The following is a 21,517-nucleotide window of genomic DNA, read 5'->3' on the forward strand; positions in this document are numbered from 1 at the left end:
TGGAGTTGGGGAGAGGAGACCATGAAGACTTATTCTGAGAGATTCCAGTAAAGCAAGTCATGTCTTTCCACAGGGCTTAGCAAAGAACAAGCAACGTGCTTCTGCAGGTTCCTACATGCTCTTTTACTACTACGCTGCAAAGAATGTGAAGATCTCTGTGGTGAGCAGGCTGTAACACAGGAATGTTTTAAATGGAATTCCTAGAAAGAGAACTAGTGGCCACTATTTACCTAGATGATTTATTTCAGTCCGGTCAGACCTGAATTGCAGTTACAGCTTGTAAAGCTTTCTTGGCTGTACTGCCCCAATTACATACTAACTTTGAAGGACACATGGCAGATGCAAGTTGGTCAGAGAATGGAACAAGTGGATTTAACTGGTAAAGTCATTTGAAATGCACAGATTTGGCTCTCAGCAGGAATGCAATACAATTGTAAATTACACGTGGAGGAAATTACACAGAAGGTTAGGCTAGGGATGGCTGCTTTTCCACTTGCTAACCCCTAAGAAAATTACTCTTCCAGGGCAGTGTAGTCCCAAAGGAAATGTGTTTCCTAAAATATTAACTGAAAGTTCCTTTCAGGAAACAGCAACCACCTGTGCTTCTTCTCACCTCACAATGGGTTGAATACAGGCTTGGGTATTTGAATATAAATCTCTCTCATTATCACTCCATTCCCATTCTTCCTCCACAAGCTCCTCACATGCCCTCAGTCCTCAGGAAGACACAAGTGGCTTTCAGGAAATACTGCACCGGGAAGCGGGGTACTTCTGAGAGCACTTCCCCGGCCTTCAGGAAGAACTGCTCATCTAATGACTGTAAGATACCAGCTTCTGTTCTACACATCTCAGAAATATCAACTTGCAGCAACGTTTTACATCCTGGTTTATAACAATTGCCCCTCTTCAAAAGCATTTTCTGCTCCTATGATGAAGATAACAAAAAACGCTTTCACTAACAGCTGACTACAGACAACTACAGTGTTAACATTTGGATAGCTTTTGAGAAAGAGTTGATTACCAAGGTACTTAATAAACACAGGCATTTCTTTAATGTTGCATCTACTGAATTTTCACAGGACAAATAAACAAATGCTAAAAAAAACACAACATATTTTGATTTATAAGTATACATTTAAGAGAATGCAAGTATTTGACACTGGAGTAGAACAGGTCCTGTGACCAAATTCAGCTCAAAAATCCCTTTCAGCCAAACAGGCTGAACTCTGTGGAACCTGAGACATCCCAAGTAAGCAGGGAAGCATCCTCAGTTTTGACTCCAGCTGTTTGAGACATATGCGAATTCTTTCCAAACCTGGGACCTGGAGCACAGGTTCATATTCACCTTCTGCTCCAGTAGAGAATGATCTATTTTGCTGGCAGCACCTGTCAGGTGGGAATAGAGGTTTTTGGTGTCATGTACATTTTTTTTTGTTTGTTTGTTTTTAAGTAAATGTTAGGAACAAGTGGGAATGATGGCTGGGAAGGGGAAATGAGGAGAAACTGTATTGCTGCCTGCTTGGTGCATGCCTAAACCTGACCTTGGGGCTGAACACTTTTACCTGAAAACTACACAGTCAGGAGATGATGAATTCCAGAAAAATTAGAAATTATCTCCATTACTGTTCAATAGAAAGCTGGAATAGTTTTCATAAAGATAATCAGAGGTTTAAAATATATAATCTACATGGATACTTTACTGAGTTCAGAGAAAACCAAAGAAAGTGAGGATAACAGCTGCTGAAAGGGGGAGTAAACTACTGATATCTGTACCTATATGTCTGTAGGACAGGAAATCAGGTCGTAGTGAGAAAAACAGGCGAAACTTTCTGTCTAAAAGGCCAGACATTAGAAAATGTGTCAGTAAAACAAGCAGAGCACTGAAGCAGATTGCCAGAGAGAATGAGGAATCCCCGACCCCTGGGGGCTGCAAATAATAAGTAAGAAACATCTGCCTAGAAAGGCAGAGCTGACAGCTGACAGTGCCTTGGGGCCCCAAGCATGGCTTGAGCAGTTCATTCAGGTCCCTCTTTGAGACCTCCCCTGCCTCCTTGGATACGTAATTAGTTCACTGAAGACAAACACAACACAGCTTTTACTGCATTTACTTTCAAACGTGTTTTAAACTTCCTTCAATGAACCTGGAAATTAAGCCTATGTAAATCAAATGAATGTAATCAATCGCAATCAAGCGAACATGACTTAGAAAGACGGATGTGTTCCAGAGTTAACTGATTAGGTCCCATTAAACTATGTATAATCGAACAACTTAATGACTGGGACTCTCTTCTCCAACAAGCATGCTGTCTGCGTTACAAGTGGGAGGGAAGAAGCAAGGACAAGCAGCATTCAGGGAGGCAGTGAGGAGAAACTGGCCTGGAATTGTGAAACAGCTCGAGCCAACAGAAGCCATAGAATCCAGGCGAGAACAGATGGGCCCCGGGATGAGGGGAAAACAGGCAGGGCTCCACAGCAAGCAAAATTCCCATTTCCCCTACCTCTCATTTCAGGAGGGAACATTAGCCAAGAAGCTACTCAAAAATGTCTGGAGACAGCAACCCAGGGGCCCACCACAGATCCACACATTCTTCTCTCAGCCGCTTGTAGTGAGAGAGAAACCACGGAACCATAAGACACGCCAACGGTATACACATTTCCCATTGAGAGAAATCAAAACCAAATTAATTTAGGTCAAACTGACCCAAAAGAGATTAAAAATATATTTCTGCTTGCTGGGCTACACAGAAAGTTTTCTTCTTGGGTCACTTTGACACCAGCTGATGGTGGCCAGTGCATGCACGGTGATGCAGAGAATGTGACCATTGGTGTCTGACTGCCCGTGAGTCACCCGCTGCTGCATCATCTTTCCCAATTGCCATAGCACAACATGGGAGATGCTGTCCAGCCACGAAGCCCTGCCCAAGGAAGAGATTCATAGCATGATGCAGCCAAAATAAAAATTTCCATGAGGCTTTTGGCAGAAGCTCAGGCAGATGAAACAATATTGAACTGAGTCACAAAGTGGTTTTTTTTTCTGTCTAAAAAAAAAAAAAAAAAAGGTGTTATTTTAATGTTATTATTCATTTTACTTATTTCATGTGGCAAATAAGCTTTTTAATGTTATTTCTAACAGAAAGAAAATTCTCAGCTTTGACTAGCTAATGAACAGGAAAAATGACAGAGGTATATTCTCTCTAGAACTGGGGAGCAGTAGAAAAGACTGCACTTTTGATTTTGATTTTTTAAATAAGCTTAAAGTCCCCTAGAATGCTTAGATGCTAATAAATATTCCTAATTAATGGAACTGGTGAAGGTAAATTATCTTTTAAAATATATCAGCCCAAACAGCATTGACAATTTTCATCGTTAGTGTTCTCAGCAGTCTACCACATCAATTAGATAATGTTTTCTTAAAGCATCAGTCCCTTGTATCTCTCCCTGAGAGGTGAGTCTCATGCTTGGTTCTTCCTAGATTTTGATATTTCAGTCGATCAGCTGATTCGGGTTTACAGAATAGTTTATTCATGAGGTTGCATTTCAACACAGTCACTTCGCACAGTAAGCTTTTAAACCAGTACTTCTACTAAAAAAAAGTCTTCCATAACAAAATTACTTACTCTTGGGCCGACTCCTCCAATAGGTCCGTCTGGTCCTACTTGTCCCTACAAGAAATCAGGACTTCAATAATCTTCATGCAAAGACTAGCTTAAAAAATAAATAAATCTGTAGACAACTGATTTTACTTATTATGTCACATTACGTTTGCTTCATATGCATACACATGGGTCTTTGAGTCTGACAGAAGCACTGTAAGAGAGACTAATCTGATTTCACTTAAATTCTTTAGCCAGAAAGCCATGCTGTATGTCACCACCAGAAGTGGCCAGAAAGGCCATTGAACTACTGATATCTTCCTTCACAGCAGTATCTTCATGATTCTGAGCAAGGGGAGACCCAGCAGCGATAGGTCAACCTCTCTGTCTGCCCAATATGATTACTTGTAGCAACATTTCACACTTCCTAACTACAAGAACAGTAGGAACATTCTTGCTCTTTTCCTCCACTTGGCTATGGTACAGCCACTAAGTTAGTCAAGCCATTTAGGCAGGGCTTATCCCCATCTTTTCTTGGGAATGGAGGGAGACTAGAGGGTCAGGCTTGTCAGGTGTATAGTAGAAGAAATGAGACACTGTGCCTGTGCTGCATAGTGCACTGATATAGCTATACATAATAAGGAACTCCAGTGTTAATTCTTCAGGGTTGACTCCTTATACACGTATATCAAAGCATGGATTTGTATCAGTGCCATACCAGGAGCTCATGCTGTTATTTAACAGTTATCTGATCATCCTGAATGCGTAAGATTTTCTCCAGCTTTTGGAGGAAGTGGTTTACAACCTTCTCAATTCCAAAAAAAATACATCGCAAAGGAATTAAGAAACACTATCTGCAGCTTCCTGGCTGCTAACTGAATGGATCATTTTGTGATTGCTAACTTTTAATCATTCAATATCTGTCATTAATGTCATAAGTAGCCTGCTTAGTTATGAAGACTGAAGACTTTAATCAGACTCGTTGATTAAATAATTTCTAATGTTAACTATTTTCAGCCTAACAGACATGAGTTCTCATTGTTATTGTGATGAATTAAGAATACCTAATAAACTTGTAATGTTGCCTTCCTTCCCCTTCAATTAATAAAGGTCTCAATGATCACTTAAATGTATCTAAGATATTGTCATTAAGTTCATATTTGCTATCTCTACACACACCCCTGCTGTCTGCCTGCTTACCAAAAAGATGCATACCAGACTCTGAACCCTTTGAGACTGCACTGAAATTACTTAAATTATGAAATGGATGCATGGCCCTGTAACACCACTGAAGTCTCTTTGCAACACCAGCGAAAATACAAAAAAAAAAATAAAAATACTGAAATCTTGCATGACAACACCATAAATACTTAACCATTACTGTTTAGCCCCCCTCCTCCTCCTCTTCACATTTTACTTTAAACTATCTGTTGATCAAATAGGTTTTTTTGTTTGTTAGGTTTTTTTTTTTTTTTTTTTTTAATCTTACCTCAACTCCTTTGGGTCCCTGTGGCCCTGGAGGCCCTCGGTCACCCAGAAGTCCCTGAAAATCCGAACACAGACACACAGACACACAGACACACAGACACACACAGACACACACAGACACACACAGACACACACAGACACACACAGACACACACACACACACAGACACACACACACAGACAGACACACACACACAGACAGACACAAAGAGTGAGATCTTACATCAACTAACAAACATATGCAAAACTGAGTAAGCAGACCTCCTTAAATACTACTGTCCATTTCTTAGGAAGCCAAGAGAATATGCAGAAGAATTTTATTATGTGCTGGAAAGCTGGGTATCTTACAAACTTCAACTATATTAATTTTTCTGAAATTATTATTTTGACTTTCTGGAAAGTAAATATTGGAGCTCTCAAATCAATAATTTCTCTTTTTGAGGACAATGCATGCCATCATATTAAGATCGGAGATCTATAAGAGTTGCATTGGTTCTGCTTTAATTTATGTAATCTTTAGTATAACATCTGATGACAACATTGCAATGGAAATGAACTAGAAAGTGAGTTTAAACTACCATCTTGTCCAAAACTACTTGTGATTTTCAGCCCTTACTTTTCTGTCAGAATTATATTCAGCTTCTCAAAGATGAAGGACCTTGGCCTCTGCCAACTCTGAGTTTTTACGACTGTTTACAGCAATGTTTTCAAAAGTTTGTTAAAATGAATTAGCAGTTAGCAGCGTGTAAAAAATCTCAGTCATCCAAATTACAAAGGTAGTAATTGGGTATAGCACTTGTTGACCAGGCATAGGACTTTTTTTTTTTTTTTTTTAATATCTCTATACATCTGTGTAAACATATTATTAATGTTCTTGGAAGCAGGGATTAACAATATCAGATAAAGCAAGAAGAAAGACACTGATGATTAGCCTCTGAAGAAAGTCGTGGTGGGAAAGTTCCAAGTGTAAGCCTTATTAATTGCTTAATAATAAAGCTGAAGTCTAGACTGAAGATGCAGGCATTCATGCAGTAACAGTTTACTTAGCACACAAAGTAAAACAGAACAGAAAACTGAACAGGCCACCTCAAGGTCCATAGGCCACCATCATACTAGGAAAGACGAGGGTGAAGAGCTGTTGTTCGATGTACCACAGAAAACGTGACAGGAAGGTTTTTAGTAGCACATAAGCAATAGTTCTGTGTAGGTAGTCAAGAAATGGTCATTTTATTCTAATAGCAAAGCACAATAGGAGATATGATTTTCAGTATAATGTAGTCGCACCATGAAAATGTTAACAACACTGCTACTCTTGCACTGCACTAACTGGATCTGCAAAAAAGTCACAGACTGTACAACTGATATTAGGGCTAAACGAAATTTCCACCTCCCCTTTTAGGTTTCAGACAGCAAACAGAAATTGAAGGTAGTTATCAGACATGTGCCAAAGCGTCTGGAAAAAATCTGTGGAGTCAAACAGTGTATTCCATATTTCACATACATAGCTTTGCAGATGATCATCTCTTCCAAAAACAGTGGAACTCCTAATAGCCACTTGTATTAAGCATGCTATCCAAACAAACATAAGCGAGCAGGACTGAAGTTCTCAGCTACTTCCATGGTACAAATGCACATTACTGGAGAAACAACAGCTGTGGTCAACATATGCTGTCTTTTCCTCCCATTTTTCTCAGTTACAGAGCATAAATACTTATAACAACATACAAAACAAACTAAATTGTTTCAGAACTTCTCAAACTTTTTTTTTTTTTCCCCTGTTAAATAAGCAGTGGATTGAGATCAAACACCTTCTAAAATATTGCTTCCAAACTGAGTAATGTGCTGTAGACCAGATGGTGTAATAAATCACTTGAACATTATTTTAGAGAGGTTATTTTTGCTGATTACAGCACCAATTTGGGGAAAAATCAATAATTCAGAAGTTCTACTGGTATTTAGAGATGGCTGATCATGCTTATAGAGCTTAAACTTTCCAGCAAGAAGCTGAATTTCTCCCACACCAACTACTAAGAAATAAAAGGTTACCCTGCTTTTTTTTTTTTTAAATGAAAAATGGGTATTGCTTCTGAGGAAGCATAAACAAAACAAAACAGAAAAGAGCAGCATAGTGAAAACAGTTTTCTAAAAATAGAAAGATTGAGGATTTTTTTTTAAGCTGTAGTCAACACAAGACAGCTGGGAATCCTGAAAGACAAACACTTCTAGTGTGCAGATTTTCTCTTATTTTCTAGGAGCAATTTAAGAATTTTTCCAGTTATTCCATCTCAAATGTAAGCCATCAATTCTCCCTGATTAGAACACACTGTGTAAGCTATTTGTCTCTAAGAGCAAATGTGCAAGAGACCAGTGAATCCTACTCTGCTATGTAACTTTTGTCATTGGAATGCATAATCTTAAATAAACATTGTTGGCTACCTTTTTTTTTTTCCTTGTTGGAATTTGGATGAAAAACTAATAGATTGCTAAGATGTGTGTTAAATATTGACCCAATTCTATCAAAAACATCTAATTTAACATGTTGGATATAACATGGAAACATACAATCTCAATTATTGAAGAATCTGGGTAGCAGAGCAGGGATAAGGTCTCAGAGCATTCATGTATCAATGTGGCGGATTAAATCTGATTTGTAGCTCAAAAACTGTTGACTCTCTTCTATCTCCTTTAGATTCTGGACACAATCTATCACCAAATTTTTAAGTCCCTTGATATTTCATCATTCCCAGAAACACAAGACCAACTGCTACTGCAGTGGTCTGATAATCGCTCTTATAAAGAAGGCTGTTAACATTTCACATACAAAAAAGTTAGTAAAGCAATAAAACAGAATGAAAGTAAAAGTCTGCACCTGACTCTGGAAATGTATTTTAACTTCTCCCCATTTCTGCATCAAACTATTTTTCAGCCTTCCCACTAGCTTCATGTCTGGGTTATTTTGGGAGAAGGCTCTTGACACAGTTGACAGACATGAGATGCAGATAAGATTGGCCATGGCTCTGGCAACTGGATTATTTGAGATGTTCTCAAAAATGATCAGTTTTGTCATGGAATGATTCTACTATTTTCCAGGCAAAACAAAGACTATATCATTAAGCCGTTTAAAGCTCCATGTTCTATATTGTCTTAAGCAACCTGCTGCAGAATTTCACAACTATGCTGATGAAAAATCTTCTCATCTGTTTATCAGATCTTCTCATCTGTTTATTTATGGACAATTCTAATGTTGTTCTTGGAGCAAGAATGGTTCATGTCCATGGTTCTGCATACTTCTTCTGCCTCCCCACAAATTCTGCCCTCTGCTTCACTTACAAAGCTCAGAAAGGCCCTTCGCTAAGGTAGGATAAACAAACTGTCTCAGAATACAGTAATCTGAGTAACCTTTTCGGCATCTATTCCCATTTGAGTCCTGGAATACAAACGCCCAGAACTCTGTGGACTACTTAGATAAAGCCTTCTCATGCTTTGTACAGTAGCATTAACATGACACCTTCCCTCCTGCATTCTAGAATTTCACTCATTTTTAACAGTCTTTTAATGCTTTCCTTTCAAGGAGATCTGGCAGTGGCTTTCCTTCTATTGCCAGCTGCAAAGCTCTAAGTTTACAGTAGGATTTATTGTTTTAATCCCTGCATGCATCAGTCTTAAGTAACAGAAGTAGGATGAACTGGTGCAAAGTGCAGTTTTTAAGATTATCTAAAAGTGCTCAACTTCGTTTCATATACAAATTTAATACCAGCGCTCTTGTGCCCATTTATTAATGAAAATATTACTTAGGGATATTCCCTACTACTATATTAACTACTAAGTTAGGAACATTATTGGTCCTTTCAACAAGATGCAGTCTACCTTTAGGCACTATGCAATCATCTCCCCTTTGGGTTAATTTCTGACCCACCTGCATCTTTTGGTATTCATCTCTACCTCCTCCATTTTAGGAAAAAATAATGTGTTTTTACTCAAAGCTTCATTGAAACTTCTGTATGAATTTTTGCTAAGCTTGGTTTACAATATTAGTCTGCTAAGTAACGCTATATTATTTAACCTGGCATGTGATCTTTGTCCATTTTTCTGTAACCTTAGCTACTATTTCTATCAAAATTTGTTTAAAAAAATCATATTAGCTGAGATTTTAAAGGTCTGCATGCCTTTGACAAGGACTATTTTTAATACTTGTGATATATATGTTACTTCCTAGCTACACAGTGCTTTCTCCAAATTTCCTCGCACTTAACTTGCCATTACAAGCTTCCATCTAACACGGTAATTACCCTCATAACTGTGTGGACAGCATTAAACATTAACTTCCTCATACATACACCTGGGGCAAAGTATTTGTATTTTGACAGATTATCTTACCATAACACCAATGTCCATCTCTCAGTTTTTCCTCAGACTTATGCTGATTAACTATTACTGTGAATAAGTTTTCATACAGTCTTACCTTGGGACCTTCAGGGCCGTTTAATCCAGGTACACCAATATCTCCTGGAAAACCCTAAATAAATCAGACAGACAAATGATTTATACCCTAGGAATGTTTCCAATGTACTTGTTCTGATTCTGTCCTTTCATTTAACAAACTTGAATCACAGAAGCAAGAACTAAATTTGTTCTACCATTCCCCAAATGTCAAAATACATTAAGTACCCTTGAAAGGCTTGGATAAGTGACGGATTTTAGGCAGCTTTCATTAAACTCATTTTAGCAGATGTCAGTATGGCTTTCAGTTCTCTTAATATAAGACTTTTTAACCACTGAGCAACATTTATAATTAAGCCATTGGACTGGTCTTGATACACAAAATACACACAAAGCAGCCAGCACCAGCTCCTATACTCATGAATTCAGCCTCTTGAAAAAAAAAACAAACAACAAAACAAACAAACAAACAAACAAAACACAACCTTAGAGAGCAACTAAAGCCTTTTAATCCTTGGCCTCACTTTAAGGACAAGATCACTGCAAGATTAAGAACATAGTAGAAAGTCTTTTGCCTCCAAATCAGCAGGTGCTAATCCAGTTCTGGCTGGCAGTAACTGAAGGTCACCAGCTTGCAGCATTATCCAGAATAAGCTTTTGTGAAGTAGAGTGTGGCATAGGTCCAGCTGTTGATACAGAAAAACTGTATACGTGAAGGAAATGTATTTATTACCTAAAACCATCTGGCCAGTAGACCCTAAGTTGGATACCATGAAGACGCCTTTGTGAGAAGGCTCCAATGCTACAACTAGATTGCTTTATGGAATGAGCGCATTTTAAGGGAATAAAAATGATGCAGCTAACCCTTACACAATGCAAACAGCAGAGAGTTAAATTTCATAAATGCCCTGTGAAGAAATAAAATCTTTATATTTGTAGGATACAGCATTGGTAACTGACTCATTAGCTAATGCAGAGGTCACTCCATCACTGGCCTAGATAGATCTGTTTTGTTTTTAAATATAGTTGTAAATTTCACTAAACCTAGCCTATTTGAAATAGCAGTCTGGCACTGAGAAGTTCTTCTGAATGATGTATTTACTACTACATCTGTGTGCACACAGTGCCTAACAGAAAAATTAGTTTCCTTCTTAACAGAACATTATTGCAGAATAAAACTTGTAACGAGCACTCTTTGAACACATACTTATCCAATAATGGAAGTGAAAACATCCTAAGTGATCAGAACACCTTAAACAGTATCTCATAAAGACCTTCTACTGTGAAATTCTGTCTTAGATTTCTGTACTAATGCAGGATAATGCAGGGCTTCATCACAGCTTCGAGAGTAACATTTTCGGTTCTCTAGCCATGAAAAAGGTGTTTAAAAAAAATGTCTGACTAGGTGGGTAATAGTTGGCCATACTATATTCTTCCAAAATAACTGAACTTCAAATACAGCTAATAACCAAAAACAACAACAACACACAACTTACCAGAAAGGTAAAGAGAAATCATAGTAAAGCAAGAGGTTTAGAAAAAAAGATACACATCCCTTCACCCTAAACTAGAGCAGTACAGCTGTCACATCATAATAAAATATAAACAAATATTTGTTTACACTTTTTATGTTTTATTTTTTATTATTCTTATTTGTAGGGCTTTCTTCCTTTTGATTTATATAAACTGTTTTTAACCTGATAGAAAGAGAAAGAGGAAGTTATATGTAGAAATGTAGATATGATGAAAACATTTTAGGTGCATTTATGTAATAAACACAAACGTTTAAAACATCAAACAAACAAAAAAAAACCAACACCTTAGTGTTATAGCACTTGAATACTAGTTAGTACTAAGAAAACCCACTAAAGAATGAAAAAAGAACTGAGCTGAATGTTCAGAATAACTGGAACAGCCCTAACAGGTAGCATTTCACAAACATCACGTTGGATATTGCTTTTTTTTTTTTTTTGCCATAAAGCAACTGGAAGAGCCATGCAACAGCTCCAACATGCCTCTAGGTGGCACTTGGCATATTATTCACGTGACAAAGGCATCGTGATGGATAGCTCAATTTCTTCGTTGTATCAATCAAAATTTCTATTGTAAGAGATTTAAACAACAACAACAAAAAAATCTTGATACACTGGTGACATTTGGAAATTTCAAGCCAAATCTTATGAGATCTCTACTGGCCTGACAGCATCAACACTAGCAATGCATTTAAACATTTAAAATCTTGGATCATTTTGTCTTTGCTCTAAAGAATAGTCTACCATTTTTCTTGAGCAGTACCACCAATGCAACACAGACATTACAGCAGTCCTAGAGCACTATACCCAAACTGGTCTCATATCAGTGAGAGTCCAGGAGATGATTATAGAGTAATCCATGACATAGAAAAGTCACTTCAGACAATTAGAGAAAACGAATGAAGAAGCTCTTACAATACCTCAGCAATAACACTTGCCATTCAGACTCTGAGCAGTGAAATGGCATGCATTTCTATTTACACTTAAATTTGCTAAGAATTATTCAGCAGCCAGTTCCGTAGGAAGCCACTCCAGATTATAAATTATCATTCTTCCATAAGTGAAAGGCTGGGAGATCAATGCATAGCTTCCAGACGCAACATAGTTTTCTGCAGAGATTAAGCGGAACAAAGCATCACTTGATATTATAGCTTCTCCAAGGGAAATGTGAGGGGCAGACTCTGGTCTTGCTATCAGCCAGAACCCTGACAGCCTGTAAACTACTAATTATTTTCAAAACCTTGCTGCAGAGAGAGGCGGCCTTTTGCCAGCAAAGCACTTTAGAGTTCACTCAGTTTAATCATACTAGAGACTGTCAGAAAATAACTACAGTAACCACCTATCTCAACACAAAGGTAGTTTAATCTTGTTGTGAAAGTTGCTTTTTGTGCTCAACCATTTGAACACGAGATTATTTTATAAATAATACATTTATTGGTCTCATTTATCTATATAATATTTAACCAGCAAAAATGAAGAGATGAACAGGCTGCTACTACATCAGGCTACGTCTTTTTGTACTGATATCAGTGCCTCAGAGATGAGGGATCTGCAAATGCTGTTGCTTTCCTTTTGTTTGTTTTCCTGTGCGACTGCTAACGAGGGAGCAGAATATCAGAAATGTTTGGAGATTACAATCACTTTCCGCTAGGAATTTTTTTGCATTTGCAGAAGCCCACTCATTCCAAGCAGTTTCCACATGACATTTGCCAGCATCACTATTAGTCACTGGCCCTCGTGCCCTCAGCAGCCCTCAGAGGGATCGGGATGAGAGCTCTGGTGTGAGAGTAACACAGAGCAAAAACCTCTCCGGGGACTGCATTAGTCCCTGCAGTTGACAAATGCCCCTTCTCAGAAGCAATTTAATTCAATTGCATGCTGTTTCATTTGAATGAGAATTTACAATGAATTTTCAGAAGCAGTATTGACTTTATGCTGCTACTGAACCTCAGTAAGAAGCTTTATTAGAGCTTCATTACAACTTATCAAATTACCAAAGAAAGATTTCTGCTTAAAACTAAAATCTCTCATAATTGAGAAAGAGAAAGCTTTAATTTCATATTCTCAAGTAAGAAGTACTCATTCTTCTGCTGAAAGGACAGGCTATCGACAGAGACAATTCAATCCAAATAATCTGCTTTTTTTCTCCACACAATTTTAGAAATGTCATTATTCACACAGTTACAGGACTTTGCTCTCTGACATTTGTACAACTGTGTGACGATGTCAATAATGTGCCAAGTACAAATAGTAAAGTAGTAAGGAAAAAAAAGATTTGAAATGAGCTTTTCTCTATGTGTACCATTCCAGCCAAAGCTTAATGCCAGCATTTTTAAAGGGCAGAGACAAAAACTTATTATTTTTTTTCCTACAAACCTTCAATCTTGATTTTGTGAAGGGTGAAGAAAGGAATCTAACAGTATAAATTAAAACCACACAACTGCAATTTGTCAGAGAACAGAAAAAACAGCAATCATGGATTACAGTAGATATTGCAGGCAAGATTCACAATTCACTGTTGCTGAGATGTCAGCAGAGTGATGCTGCTGGCTTGTGCATTTGCTAATTGCACATAGCAGATATGTTCAGTCATGCTCAGCAAGACAGTAGTGACTGCTTTTCATGTGAGACACAAAGTGTAACGTATCTAGTGTATTCTGCTTCATAGCATGAGGAAACCCTAGAGCGGCTCTTCCAAACACGCGTCTTCCACAGACCTGGTTGGCTGCTTTATGACTAAGTGGCTGGCAAGTGACCTGACTGACAGCACAGCAGCACCGGCCTCTGATCAGCATATTAAAGGTGAAAGCTTAATGGATTCTGTAAATCTACAACACATAAAGGGATGAGCTTTGGCAAGAACGTCAGTGCAAACCTACCCTGAGGGACAGACGGGACTTCCAGACAGAGCTGGACAGCTACTTTTATGAAGCTTTCCAACACTAAGCATGTAGATGCATGCTTTTACATTTTCTTCTGACTGATGGTGAAAACAAACACCAAATGAGAGAATTTCTTAAGGAACAAATATAAGTTTACATACTACTATTAAAATAGCCAGGCTCATTTTTGGGTTACAGGTCTTCCAATAACAGTTAAAAATCTAAGATATGAGGAATGGGTCTTCATTCAGGCCTTCATTCCATATGAGGAATGGGTCTTCGTTCTAATGATGTGTCAGCATGGTTATGCAAAGCCTAAGTGCAGAAGAAAAGTCACCAGGAACAAATCCATGCATTTTTATGATCAACTACCTTTAAAGGTTAGAGGGAATAGTAACTAACTAATGGTTGGTGAAATAATCCTCACGCAAGAGCAAAGACTCGAGCTGAGCAAGACCGTTCTACCAGATGGCCTGCACTCCTTAATGGGACATTCAATCCTGACATCTGCCAATATTAACTCATCAGCAGAGATGTTGGGTACGGTGCTGCTGCATGCTGTAGGTTGCACCTATGCTGTCAACTGCATGCCCACACAGATCAGACCACAGCTAGACCCAGGCCCTTCCCCACTCCCAAAGGGAGAAATTTCAAATTTATTTCTTCTAAGATCAACAGCAAAACCCAAGATGCAAAGCAGTACAGGTGTTTAAAGTCAAATAAAAACATTTAAATATTTCCTTGCCTTACTAGGCAGATTCAGAATTTGAAGAGTAAATATATTGCCCTGGTAAAGCAACACAAACCGAGTATATTTGTATGTCCCCTCCTTTCTAGGGGGGTCTCAAGACAGCCCTGCCTGAAAAAGGAAAGTCTCCAAGAGGACAAATGCAAAACACCTATGGAAGTCTGTGAAAATAGCCTAGGACCTAACAGACAGAGACTGTTTCACTCTGAAAATACAGAATATGGGATGGTCATCTGGAAAAACATTGTTGAATATCATTAAAAAGGCAAGGAAAACTGAATACTTCTGCAAAAGTAATACACCTTAAAAAAAGAACAGAGAGGTATTTATGTCAAGTAAATTTATGAAAGGACACATTAAAGACTCTGTGCAAAAGGCAAGCATAAAATATAACAGTTCTACAGTAAGAACAGCTCTTCAGACATATGCCAGGACATGCAATTAATTCAGCTATAAAATTGTCTTTATTTCTAGATTCCTGCCAAGTCATTTACACTTTATTTTGTTTGATGTAATATTGAAAGAGAAGACTGTTATTGCTGCATTCATGGCATTGTCTGCACAACTCAAAACATCATGTGATAAGATAAAACAAGAATTAAAAATAAACTTCTCTCTTTTGAAACGAACAACTCAAAGCAACCAGTGATTCACTTAGAAAACATGTGCCCTTGACTGTTTACTATGATTTGAATGCATTCTTTTCCTTTGTAAGCTACTGCCTTCAGCATGAAACAAAGCAGCTGAATCCCACATGAGCACCTTCCCAAAAGAATAAGCTAACAACTTCAGATCAAAACAATGCACAGATGAAGAAAGTTCTGTTGAAGACAACAACTAATGATCCCTCCTCTCCAGATGAAACCTATTTATAATACTCAAAGCACATCTGAAGGCACATCTGACGGAAAGTATCACCACCATTCATGGGTGAATCACATCTGATGTGATTTGTAGAGCAAAATTTACCTATAAAAATATTCTGAATACACAGAGAAGCATGTTGAAACTTTGACTAATTGTGGGTTTAAAGTCAGACCAGCACCTTCTAGTTGCTATACCCTCCCAACCCCCACCCCCCCAAAAAAAAAAGCAGCTCTCTAAAAGTTGGCATTTTTGCAGGTTTGTTTTGTTTTTTAATGAATGACAAAGCAGGAAAACATGCAAACAGATGAAGAATACACTCTGTCAAGTGTTCACTAAAGATATCCAGTGCTGTGTGAGCAACAAGCATTCAGGCATACAACCAAACTGAGCTCTGTGGCAATATAGCCAGAAAAGAATTTTGCTTGACGCTGCAGCAATCTTACACTTGGCAGCCCTACCTCCTACAGCCACCCAGAGAGTGAGCAGAGACCTCTGTCCCTTCCCCACTCGCTCCTGCTGCTCAGCACTGCAGTTCCCAAACAGAGCTGTGAGTGGGTGGCTTATTTCAATGCCAATTTGGTGTACCCAGACTGAACAGCTACAGAGGAAAGATTTAGAAAGCAATTCACTGCTGACCTGCATATAAAAAGCCAAGACCCTGGGAGAATGAGCAAAGCTGGCCAGGCTTGCTCCAACTAATGCAGGAGCCCTGTTTGACCTGCCTGTTTTTTGGAAGAAACGGAAATAGTGATCATAGAATGCGTTACATTGGGAGGGACCTTAAAGACCATCTCGTTCTGATTCCTTGCCATGGGCAGGGACACCTCCCACTAGTCCAGGTTGCTCAAAGCCCCATCTAGCCTGGCCTTGTTGGCCGGCAGGATTTTCTTGTGGGAAAACCTGCACTAATCGCTTGTATTTCATATACCCAAATTATTACAGAACTTCTGAAATTTTCAGTTTGTTCAAGATCCTGGTATACTGCTGTCCAATCTCCCTTCTTTTATTTTGCCATATGGTGACCATGTTTTGTGTGTGTGCATAATACAGGCAAATATTTATTTATTTATTTATTTTACTTTATATGGATCTGCCTTGTGTGACTAAAACCAAGAGAAATACTGCTTTGTAGTTTTAAACCTTATGTTTTGTAGGCAAATATTCAAAGGAAAACACCTGCTTTAATTACATGCTTTGATTACTTAACAGGAAGCACTTTATTTGCCTTCTAATGTCTAAAGCAATTCTGCACCCGTGAGGAAAAGGAAATGGTGAGATTGTCAGACAGGAAGATTTCCCACACAACCTGCCATGAGGGTACTAACCTTGAGTGATGACTTTCTCCCCAGGCCTAAAGGAATAGCATGCTAGGGTTGGAATAAGGTTCAAGACCAACAGATGGACACTAACCTGTCACAGGTTTTCCTTGCTGGCAGCTATACAAACAGGATAATGCAGGAACCTCTTATGCTAACAGCAAAGAGGATCATGAAATATGAGATCCTGAGCCACACAAGGAGGCAGCTCTAGGCAGCATGCACAGGCTTTGTGCATTTTTCATTGTAACTGAATGGCATGAAAATAATCTCTCCCCATTGACTAAAACATGTTGGCGTTGCCTGAAAAGACTGTCTTGTTTTACTAGCACGCATTTCCCAGTGAGTTTTCTCTCAATGAGGGGTCACATCCAACAAGAAAATCTGTGTTATGTAGGACTTAGAGAAGCTATAATAGCAAATTAGGTGATAAAACCCAATAATTTGTTCTGTGAATTCTGTGAATAATTTGTTCTGAGCTACACTCCTAGAGTTAAATCTTGGAAGGCAGGACAGCTATTATTGTTAAGACGTAGTCTAAATGTATTTTAAAAAAGTAAATATATCTGATTAAAAAGAAAAATCTGATTTTTTCCTTTCATCTCTCCAGCACATACATGTATACACATGTACTGTATACATGTGGGTGACTAGCAGCATTTTTTCCAGTAGCCCATGGAATAAATGCTAAAGAGCACCCAAATTGAATGATTCAGGGACAGAATTCATTTCTATGTACACTTCCATAATACTAATTTTTATGCCCTGTTGTTGGGCAACTGCTGAGACAGACTAAAGTGCTTGGCAATGCTTCCTATGTATCCAGTGTTCATTCTTTGCATTCCTTCCAAACACAGTTATTTTTGTAAGAGATAAATATTGAAGAATCCAAATTGTAAACATCGTGTAGAATTCATGTGTTCAAGATATCATGAGCCCCATTTAAGGTGTATGTCATAACAACTGGTTTCAGATAAGAACTAATCCCAATCAAATAAGTGAATGAGGCACTTGCTTTATTCAAGAACTGCACATACAAATACTTTCCATAAAAAATATGAGCTAGAATCTTTTGTACTTTAGGGAGTAGAACACAAGCATTAAGAAGTACTCTCCGATTCGATTAAGACAACAATCTCAGAGGTAAAGGTGTCTGCTTCACAGATTTCCGTAATTCAGAACTAAGTAACATTCAGTTTATATCTATCAAGCAATTTCTTACCTCAGGACCTGGTGGACCCAATGGTCCATGGGATCCAGGATCTCCAATTTTCCCCTTAAAAAAAGGCAAACAGATTTTTGATATATGTATTTTTTAAAGAACAGATTGTTACTAAGATTTTAAACAAACTTTATACCTTCTTCTATTTGGATATAAATTCTAGTTCTTCATATCTCATTGAAGTCACAATAAAAAAAATATTTTTAGAAAAATAAAACTGGGGGCTTTGGAATGGTCCACACAGTTGTATATAGCAAAACTTGAAATATATAGGTGTTTTCAGAATAAAAATCATATGTTGTTTAAAAGTTAAGGAAATAATTCTTGCAGATAGTGTTTTATAAACCTCCCTCTCTAGCTTAACTGTTCATTCATGCCCAAGAGTTAATGGCAGCTGGCAATTAATATTGAAAAATTATTATTAATTATACAAATATTATTAATACTATTATTTGGCCAATAGCAAAATTGGGCCCTACCTATGTGTTATTGTGACTCCATTATATACAAATATTTACACACCTAAAAATTGACCAAAATTTTTCTCAAAGTCTACCTTTTCTTCCACATTTTTGAACATTTCCTGCTGCTGCCATAACTGTGTTCACTGAGCTAAATTAAACCGTGACCTTGAAAAATCATTTTTTCATTTTTTATGAAAATGATTGTAATGTGAATGCATTCTACAATGTTAAATGTTACATTACTCGAAGGACTGAAGTCTCTTATCTTAATTTAACAGAAATCAAGATGCTGATCACATTCAGTTGGTGCCTAAAACCTACACCTAATCAGGAAAAGGCTGATGCACACGTTTCTCTTTAAGTGCAAATAGGCGAGGTTTTCCCATATAAGGTTAAGTAAACTCACATAAGTCTTTTTGTAGTATTAGAGTTTATATTATAAATTCTCTGAAACAAAAAGCTATTCTTATTGAGTCTAAAGGACCATGATAAAAACTAAGACTGGAGTTATTAATCTTTTAAAAACATTAGGTATTGGCTGCTTTAAATTATACATAAGAAAAGAGGCTGCTAATAGTGCTAAAAACAGGTGAGGAAAAGGCAGGTAAGCCTTTCATGCCTCAACACTTATAAACCTAGCAGAAATGCCAGCACTACACAGATGCTTTTAAAGTTGCTACAAATCAGTAAATACTTGAATTCATGACTACTCCCATCCCTGTGAGAAGTGACTGACCAGTATTAATGAGATTTCTCACACTTTCTCCAAATCCACCTAGCCCTAATGGTCATCTTGGCAGCTCCCAAAACTCTCAGCTGGATTTGTTTCAAACATTACCAACATGTCTATTCCCCCAGCAAAATGAGTGTCAAAGAATAACTAACGTAATAAGAACTCCCATATTAAAATCTGACACACATACTAAACTCTGTGGTATTGTACATGCTACGATCTGACTCATTCACTAAACAGAAATAAAAGCAGCTTAGACCTTATTCTTCATGCTTTTTGATGTAGGTAGCTTCTAGAGGGTTAGATGCAGTGTGAGCGTAAGATACAAAGAAGTATCAAATATAATAATATGTAGTGATATATTGAAAGCAAAACGTAATGTCTAAACTTACTGGGGGTCCTGGTTTTCCTCTGATCCCTGGGGGGCCTGGTAAACCAGGAGCACCCTGAAAAAAGAAATCCATTAAATGCAAACAAAAATATATTGTTGTTACATTAGAAGGAATAAATCATTACACTTTGCCACCTGAAACAGTCTCCAAAATAACTGTAGGATCAGAAGTGACTTCTAACATTTAACTCTTAACGAAAGAGTTCTCACAGGATGTGCTATTTCAATGACTTTTGATGTACTAGTGACATAGGAAAGAAGATACTGTTTCATGATATGAAGGAGAACACCAGATCACGTACAGCTGCTAACCACAGTTGATCCAGGTGAGGTGCAGATGAACAGCCAGGCTCAAGGAAAAGCATTTTTTACAATAGTTTCTTAGCAGGATTCATATTACACCATAATTATTTTCTTGTTTGATGCATCTCAGATAGCAGCTATTATTCTGCCCCTGCCTTTTACTTGTCTTAGCTCATTGCTTTCCCCAACTGTTTTAATTAGCATAGCATTTCTTTAAGAAGTGTTAATTCAGTAGCATACAGTCACTACTGCATTCTTCTTTTATGCAGCTGAGTTATCGTATTGTAATACTCAGAAACCTAAAGAAACGTCTGAAAAGGGACAATTTTTTTTTAAAACAATGCAACTGGAAGTTACCTTGTCTCCTGGGTACCCCTGGTCTCCTGGATCTCCTGCAAGGCCGTACTCACCCTAAACAACATATTTTATACAGACATGTTTGTGGTTTAGAATGGAGTAGTTCTCAGAATTAGAGAAGGAGAAAAATGAATTCAATATTTAGTATTTAAAACTAACACAGATCTTTGAATAACAATGCAGTGTGTGGCACTAAAGCACCTGCTCCATGAAACCCTGCAGACACAGCAATGAGATACTCTCATGTCTAGTGCTCTGTCCAAAAGCTTGTTCAAAGTATCAGATCCTGAAGTATTTTTAAGAAATGAAAGGGAGAAATCAAAAGGAAAACTAGAAGGCTTTGTCAAGAAGGTTATTTCAAGATTTGATGACAGGGGTTTGAAAGAGCTACATCTCTGGGATAATGGAAATATTTAAATCACCTTATCACCTTTCATTCCGGGCTGTCCCATACTCCCAGGGAGACCCTATTAAAAGGAAGAAAACAAAATTCCAGTGTATTCCAATTACTTGGAAAGCAACACAGGCACTTGGCTGTGGGAATGTTCAACGCCATACCATAGGACCTGGAATTCCTGACGGTCCACTTGGTCCTGCTGGCCCAATGTCACCCTATGAAACAGGAAGAAAGGTGGCTACATTAAACATTTGATGAAGTGGAGAGACTTGTAACTGTAGCATTGCCTGTACCACATAGATAAACCAAAATTGTTTTTTGTTTTAAGGCTAATTTATCATGGAAAAAGCATAAATATTGTAAACCCCTCATCTTATAGCTCCCATGTACATGAACAGAAACACCAGGAACCAAACTTCCCTCTTTTCCTGCAGATGACGCATTCAAGAGAAGATAGTGCTGCATTGTGCAGTGCAGAATAAGGAAGCTTTCCTTTGTACTACAGCTGCACATTCAGTGGCTATTCACTTCATCCTGAGGATTACATGACAACACTATGCTGTAAGCATCAAATTTGGCTTAAAGGAATTATTCTACTGCCAATGATGACACGGAATAAAAAGTGGCTTTTTCTAGGATTTCTCATCTCTCCGTTACTTTTTTAAGCTAAAAAAGATGGGATTCTCCCCAAATACCAAGTGTGCAATCTTAACCTAAGATGAGCATGCTAACTTCTTCTGTTCTTATGTACCTTCAAGCTGTTCTTACCTCCCTCCTTTGTGGGA

At 37.9% G+C, this 21,517-nt stretch overlaps 1 protein-coding gene across 3 annotated transcripts in view; it reads right to left on the reverse strand.

Annotated features, from left to right (window-relative positions):
* The window catches only part of COL24A1 (collagen type XXIV alpha 1 chain), a 136,156-nt gene that overhangs the window by 65,299 nt on the left and 49,340 nt on the right, over window positions 1-21,517 (reverse strand). For all 3 annotated transcript variants that reach the window (XM_032192067.1, XM_032192066.1, XM_032192068.1), the window contains 8 exons: window positions 20,894-20,947; window positions 20,758-20,802; window positions 20,336-20,389; window positions 19,677-19,730; window positions 18,088-18,141; window positions 9,543-9,596; window positions 5,083-5,136; window positions 3,618-3,662 (listed from right to left, as the gene is read on the reverse strand). In XM_032192067.1, the coding sequence (XP_032047958.1) occupies window positions 3,618-3,662; window positions 5,083-5,136; window positions 9,543-9,596; window positions 18,088-18,141; window positions 19,677-19,730; window positions 20,336-20,389; window positions 20,758-20,802; window positions 20,894-20,947 (414 nt within the window). The remainder of the gene's footprint in view (window positions 1-3,617; window positions 3,663-5,082; window positions 5,137-9,542; window positions 9,597-18,087; window positions 18,142-19,676; window positions 19,731-20,335; window positions 20,390-20,757; window positions 20,803-20,893; window positions 20,948-21,517) is intronic.

The sequence above is a fragment of the Aythya fuligula genome, chromosome 8 (genome assembly GCF_009819795.1).
Source record: "Aythya fuligula isolate bAytFul2 chromosome 8, bAytFul2.pri, whole genome shotgun sequence".
NCBI classification, from domain to species: Eukaryota; Metazoa; Chordata; class Aves; order Anseriformes; family Anatidae; genus Aythya; species Aythya fuligula.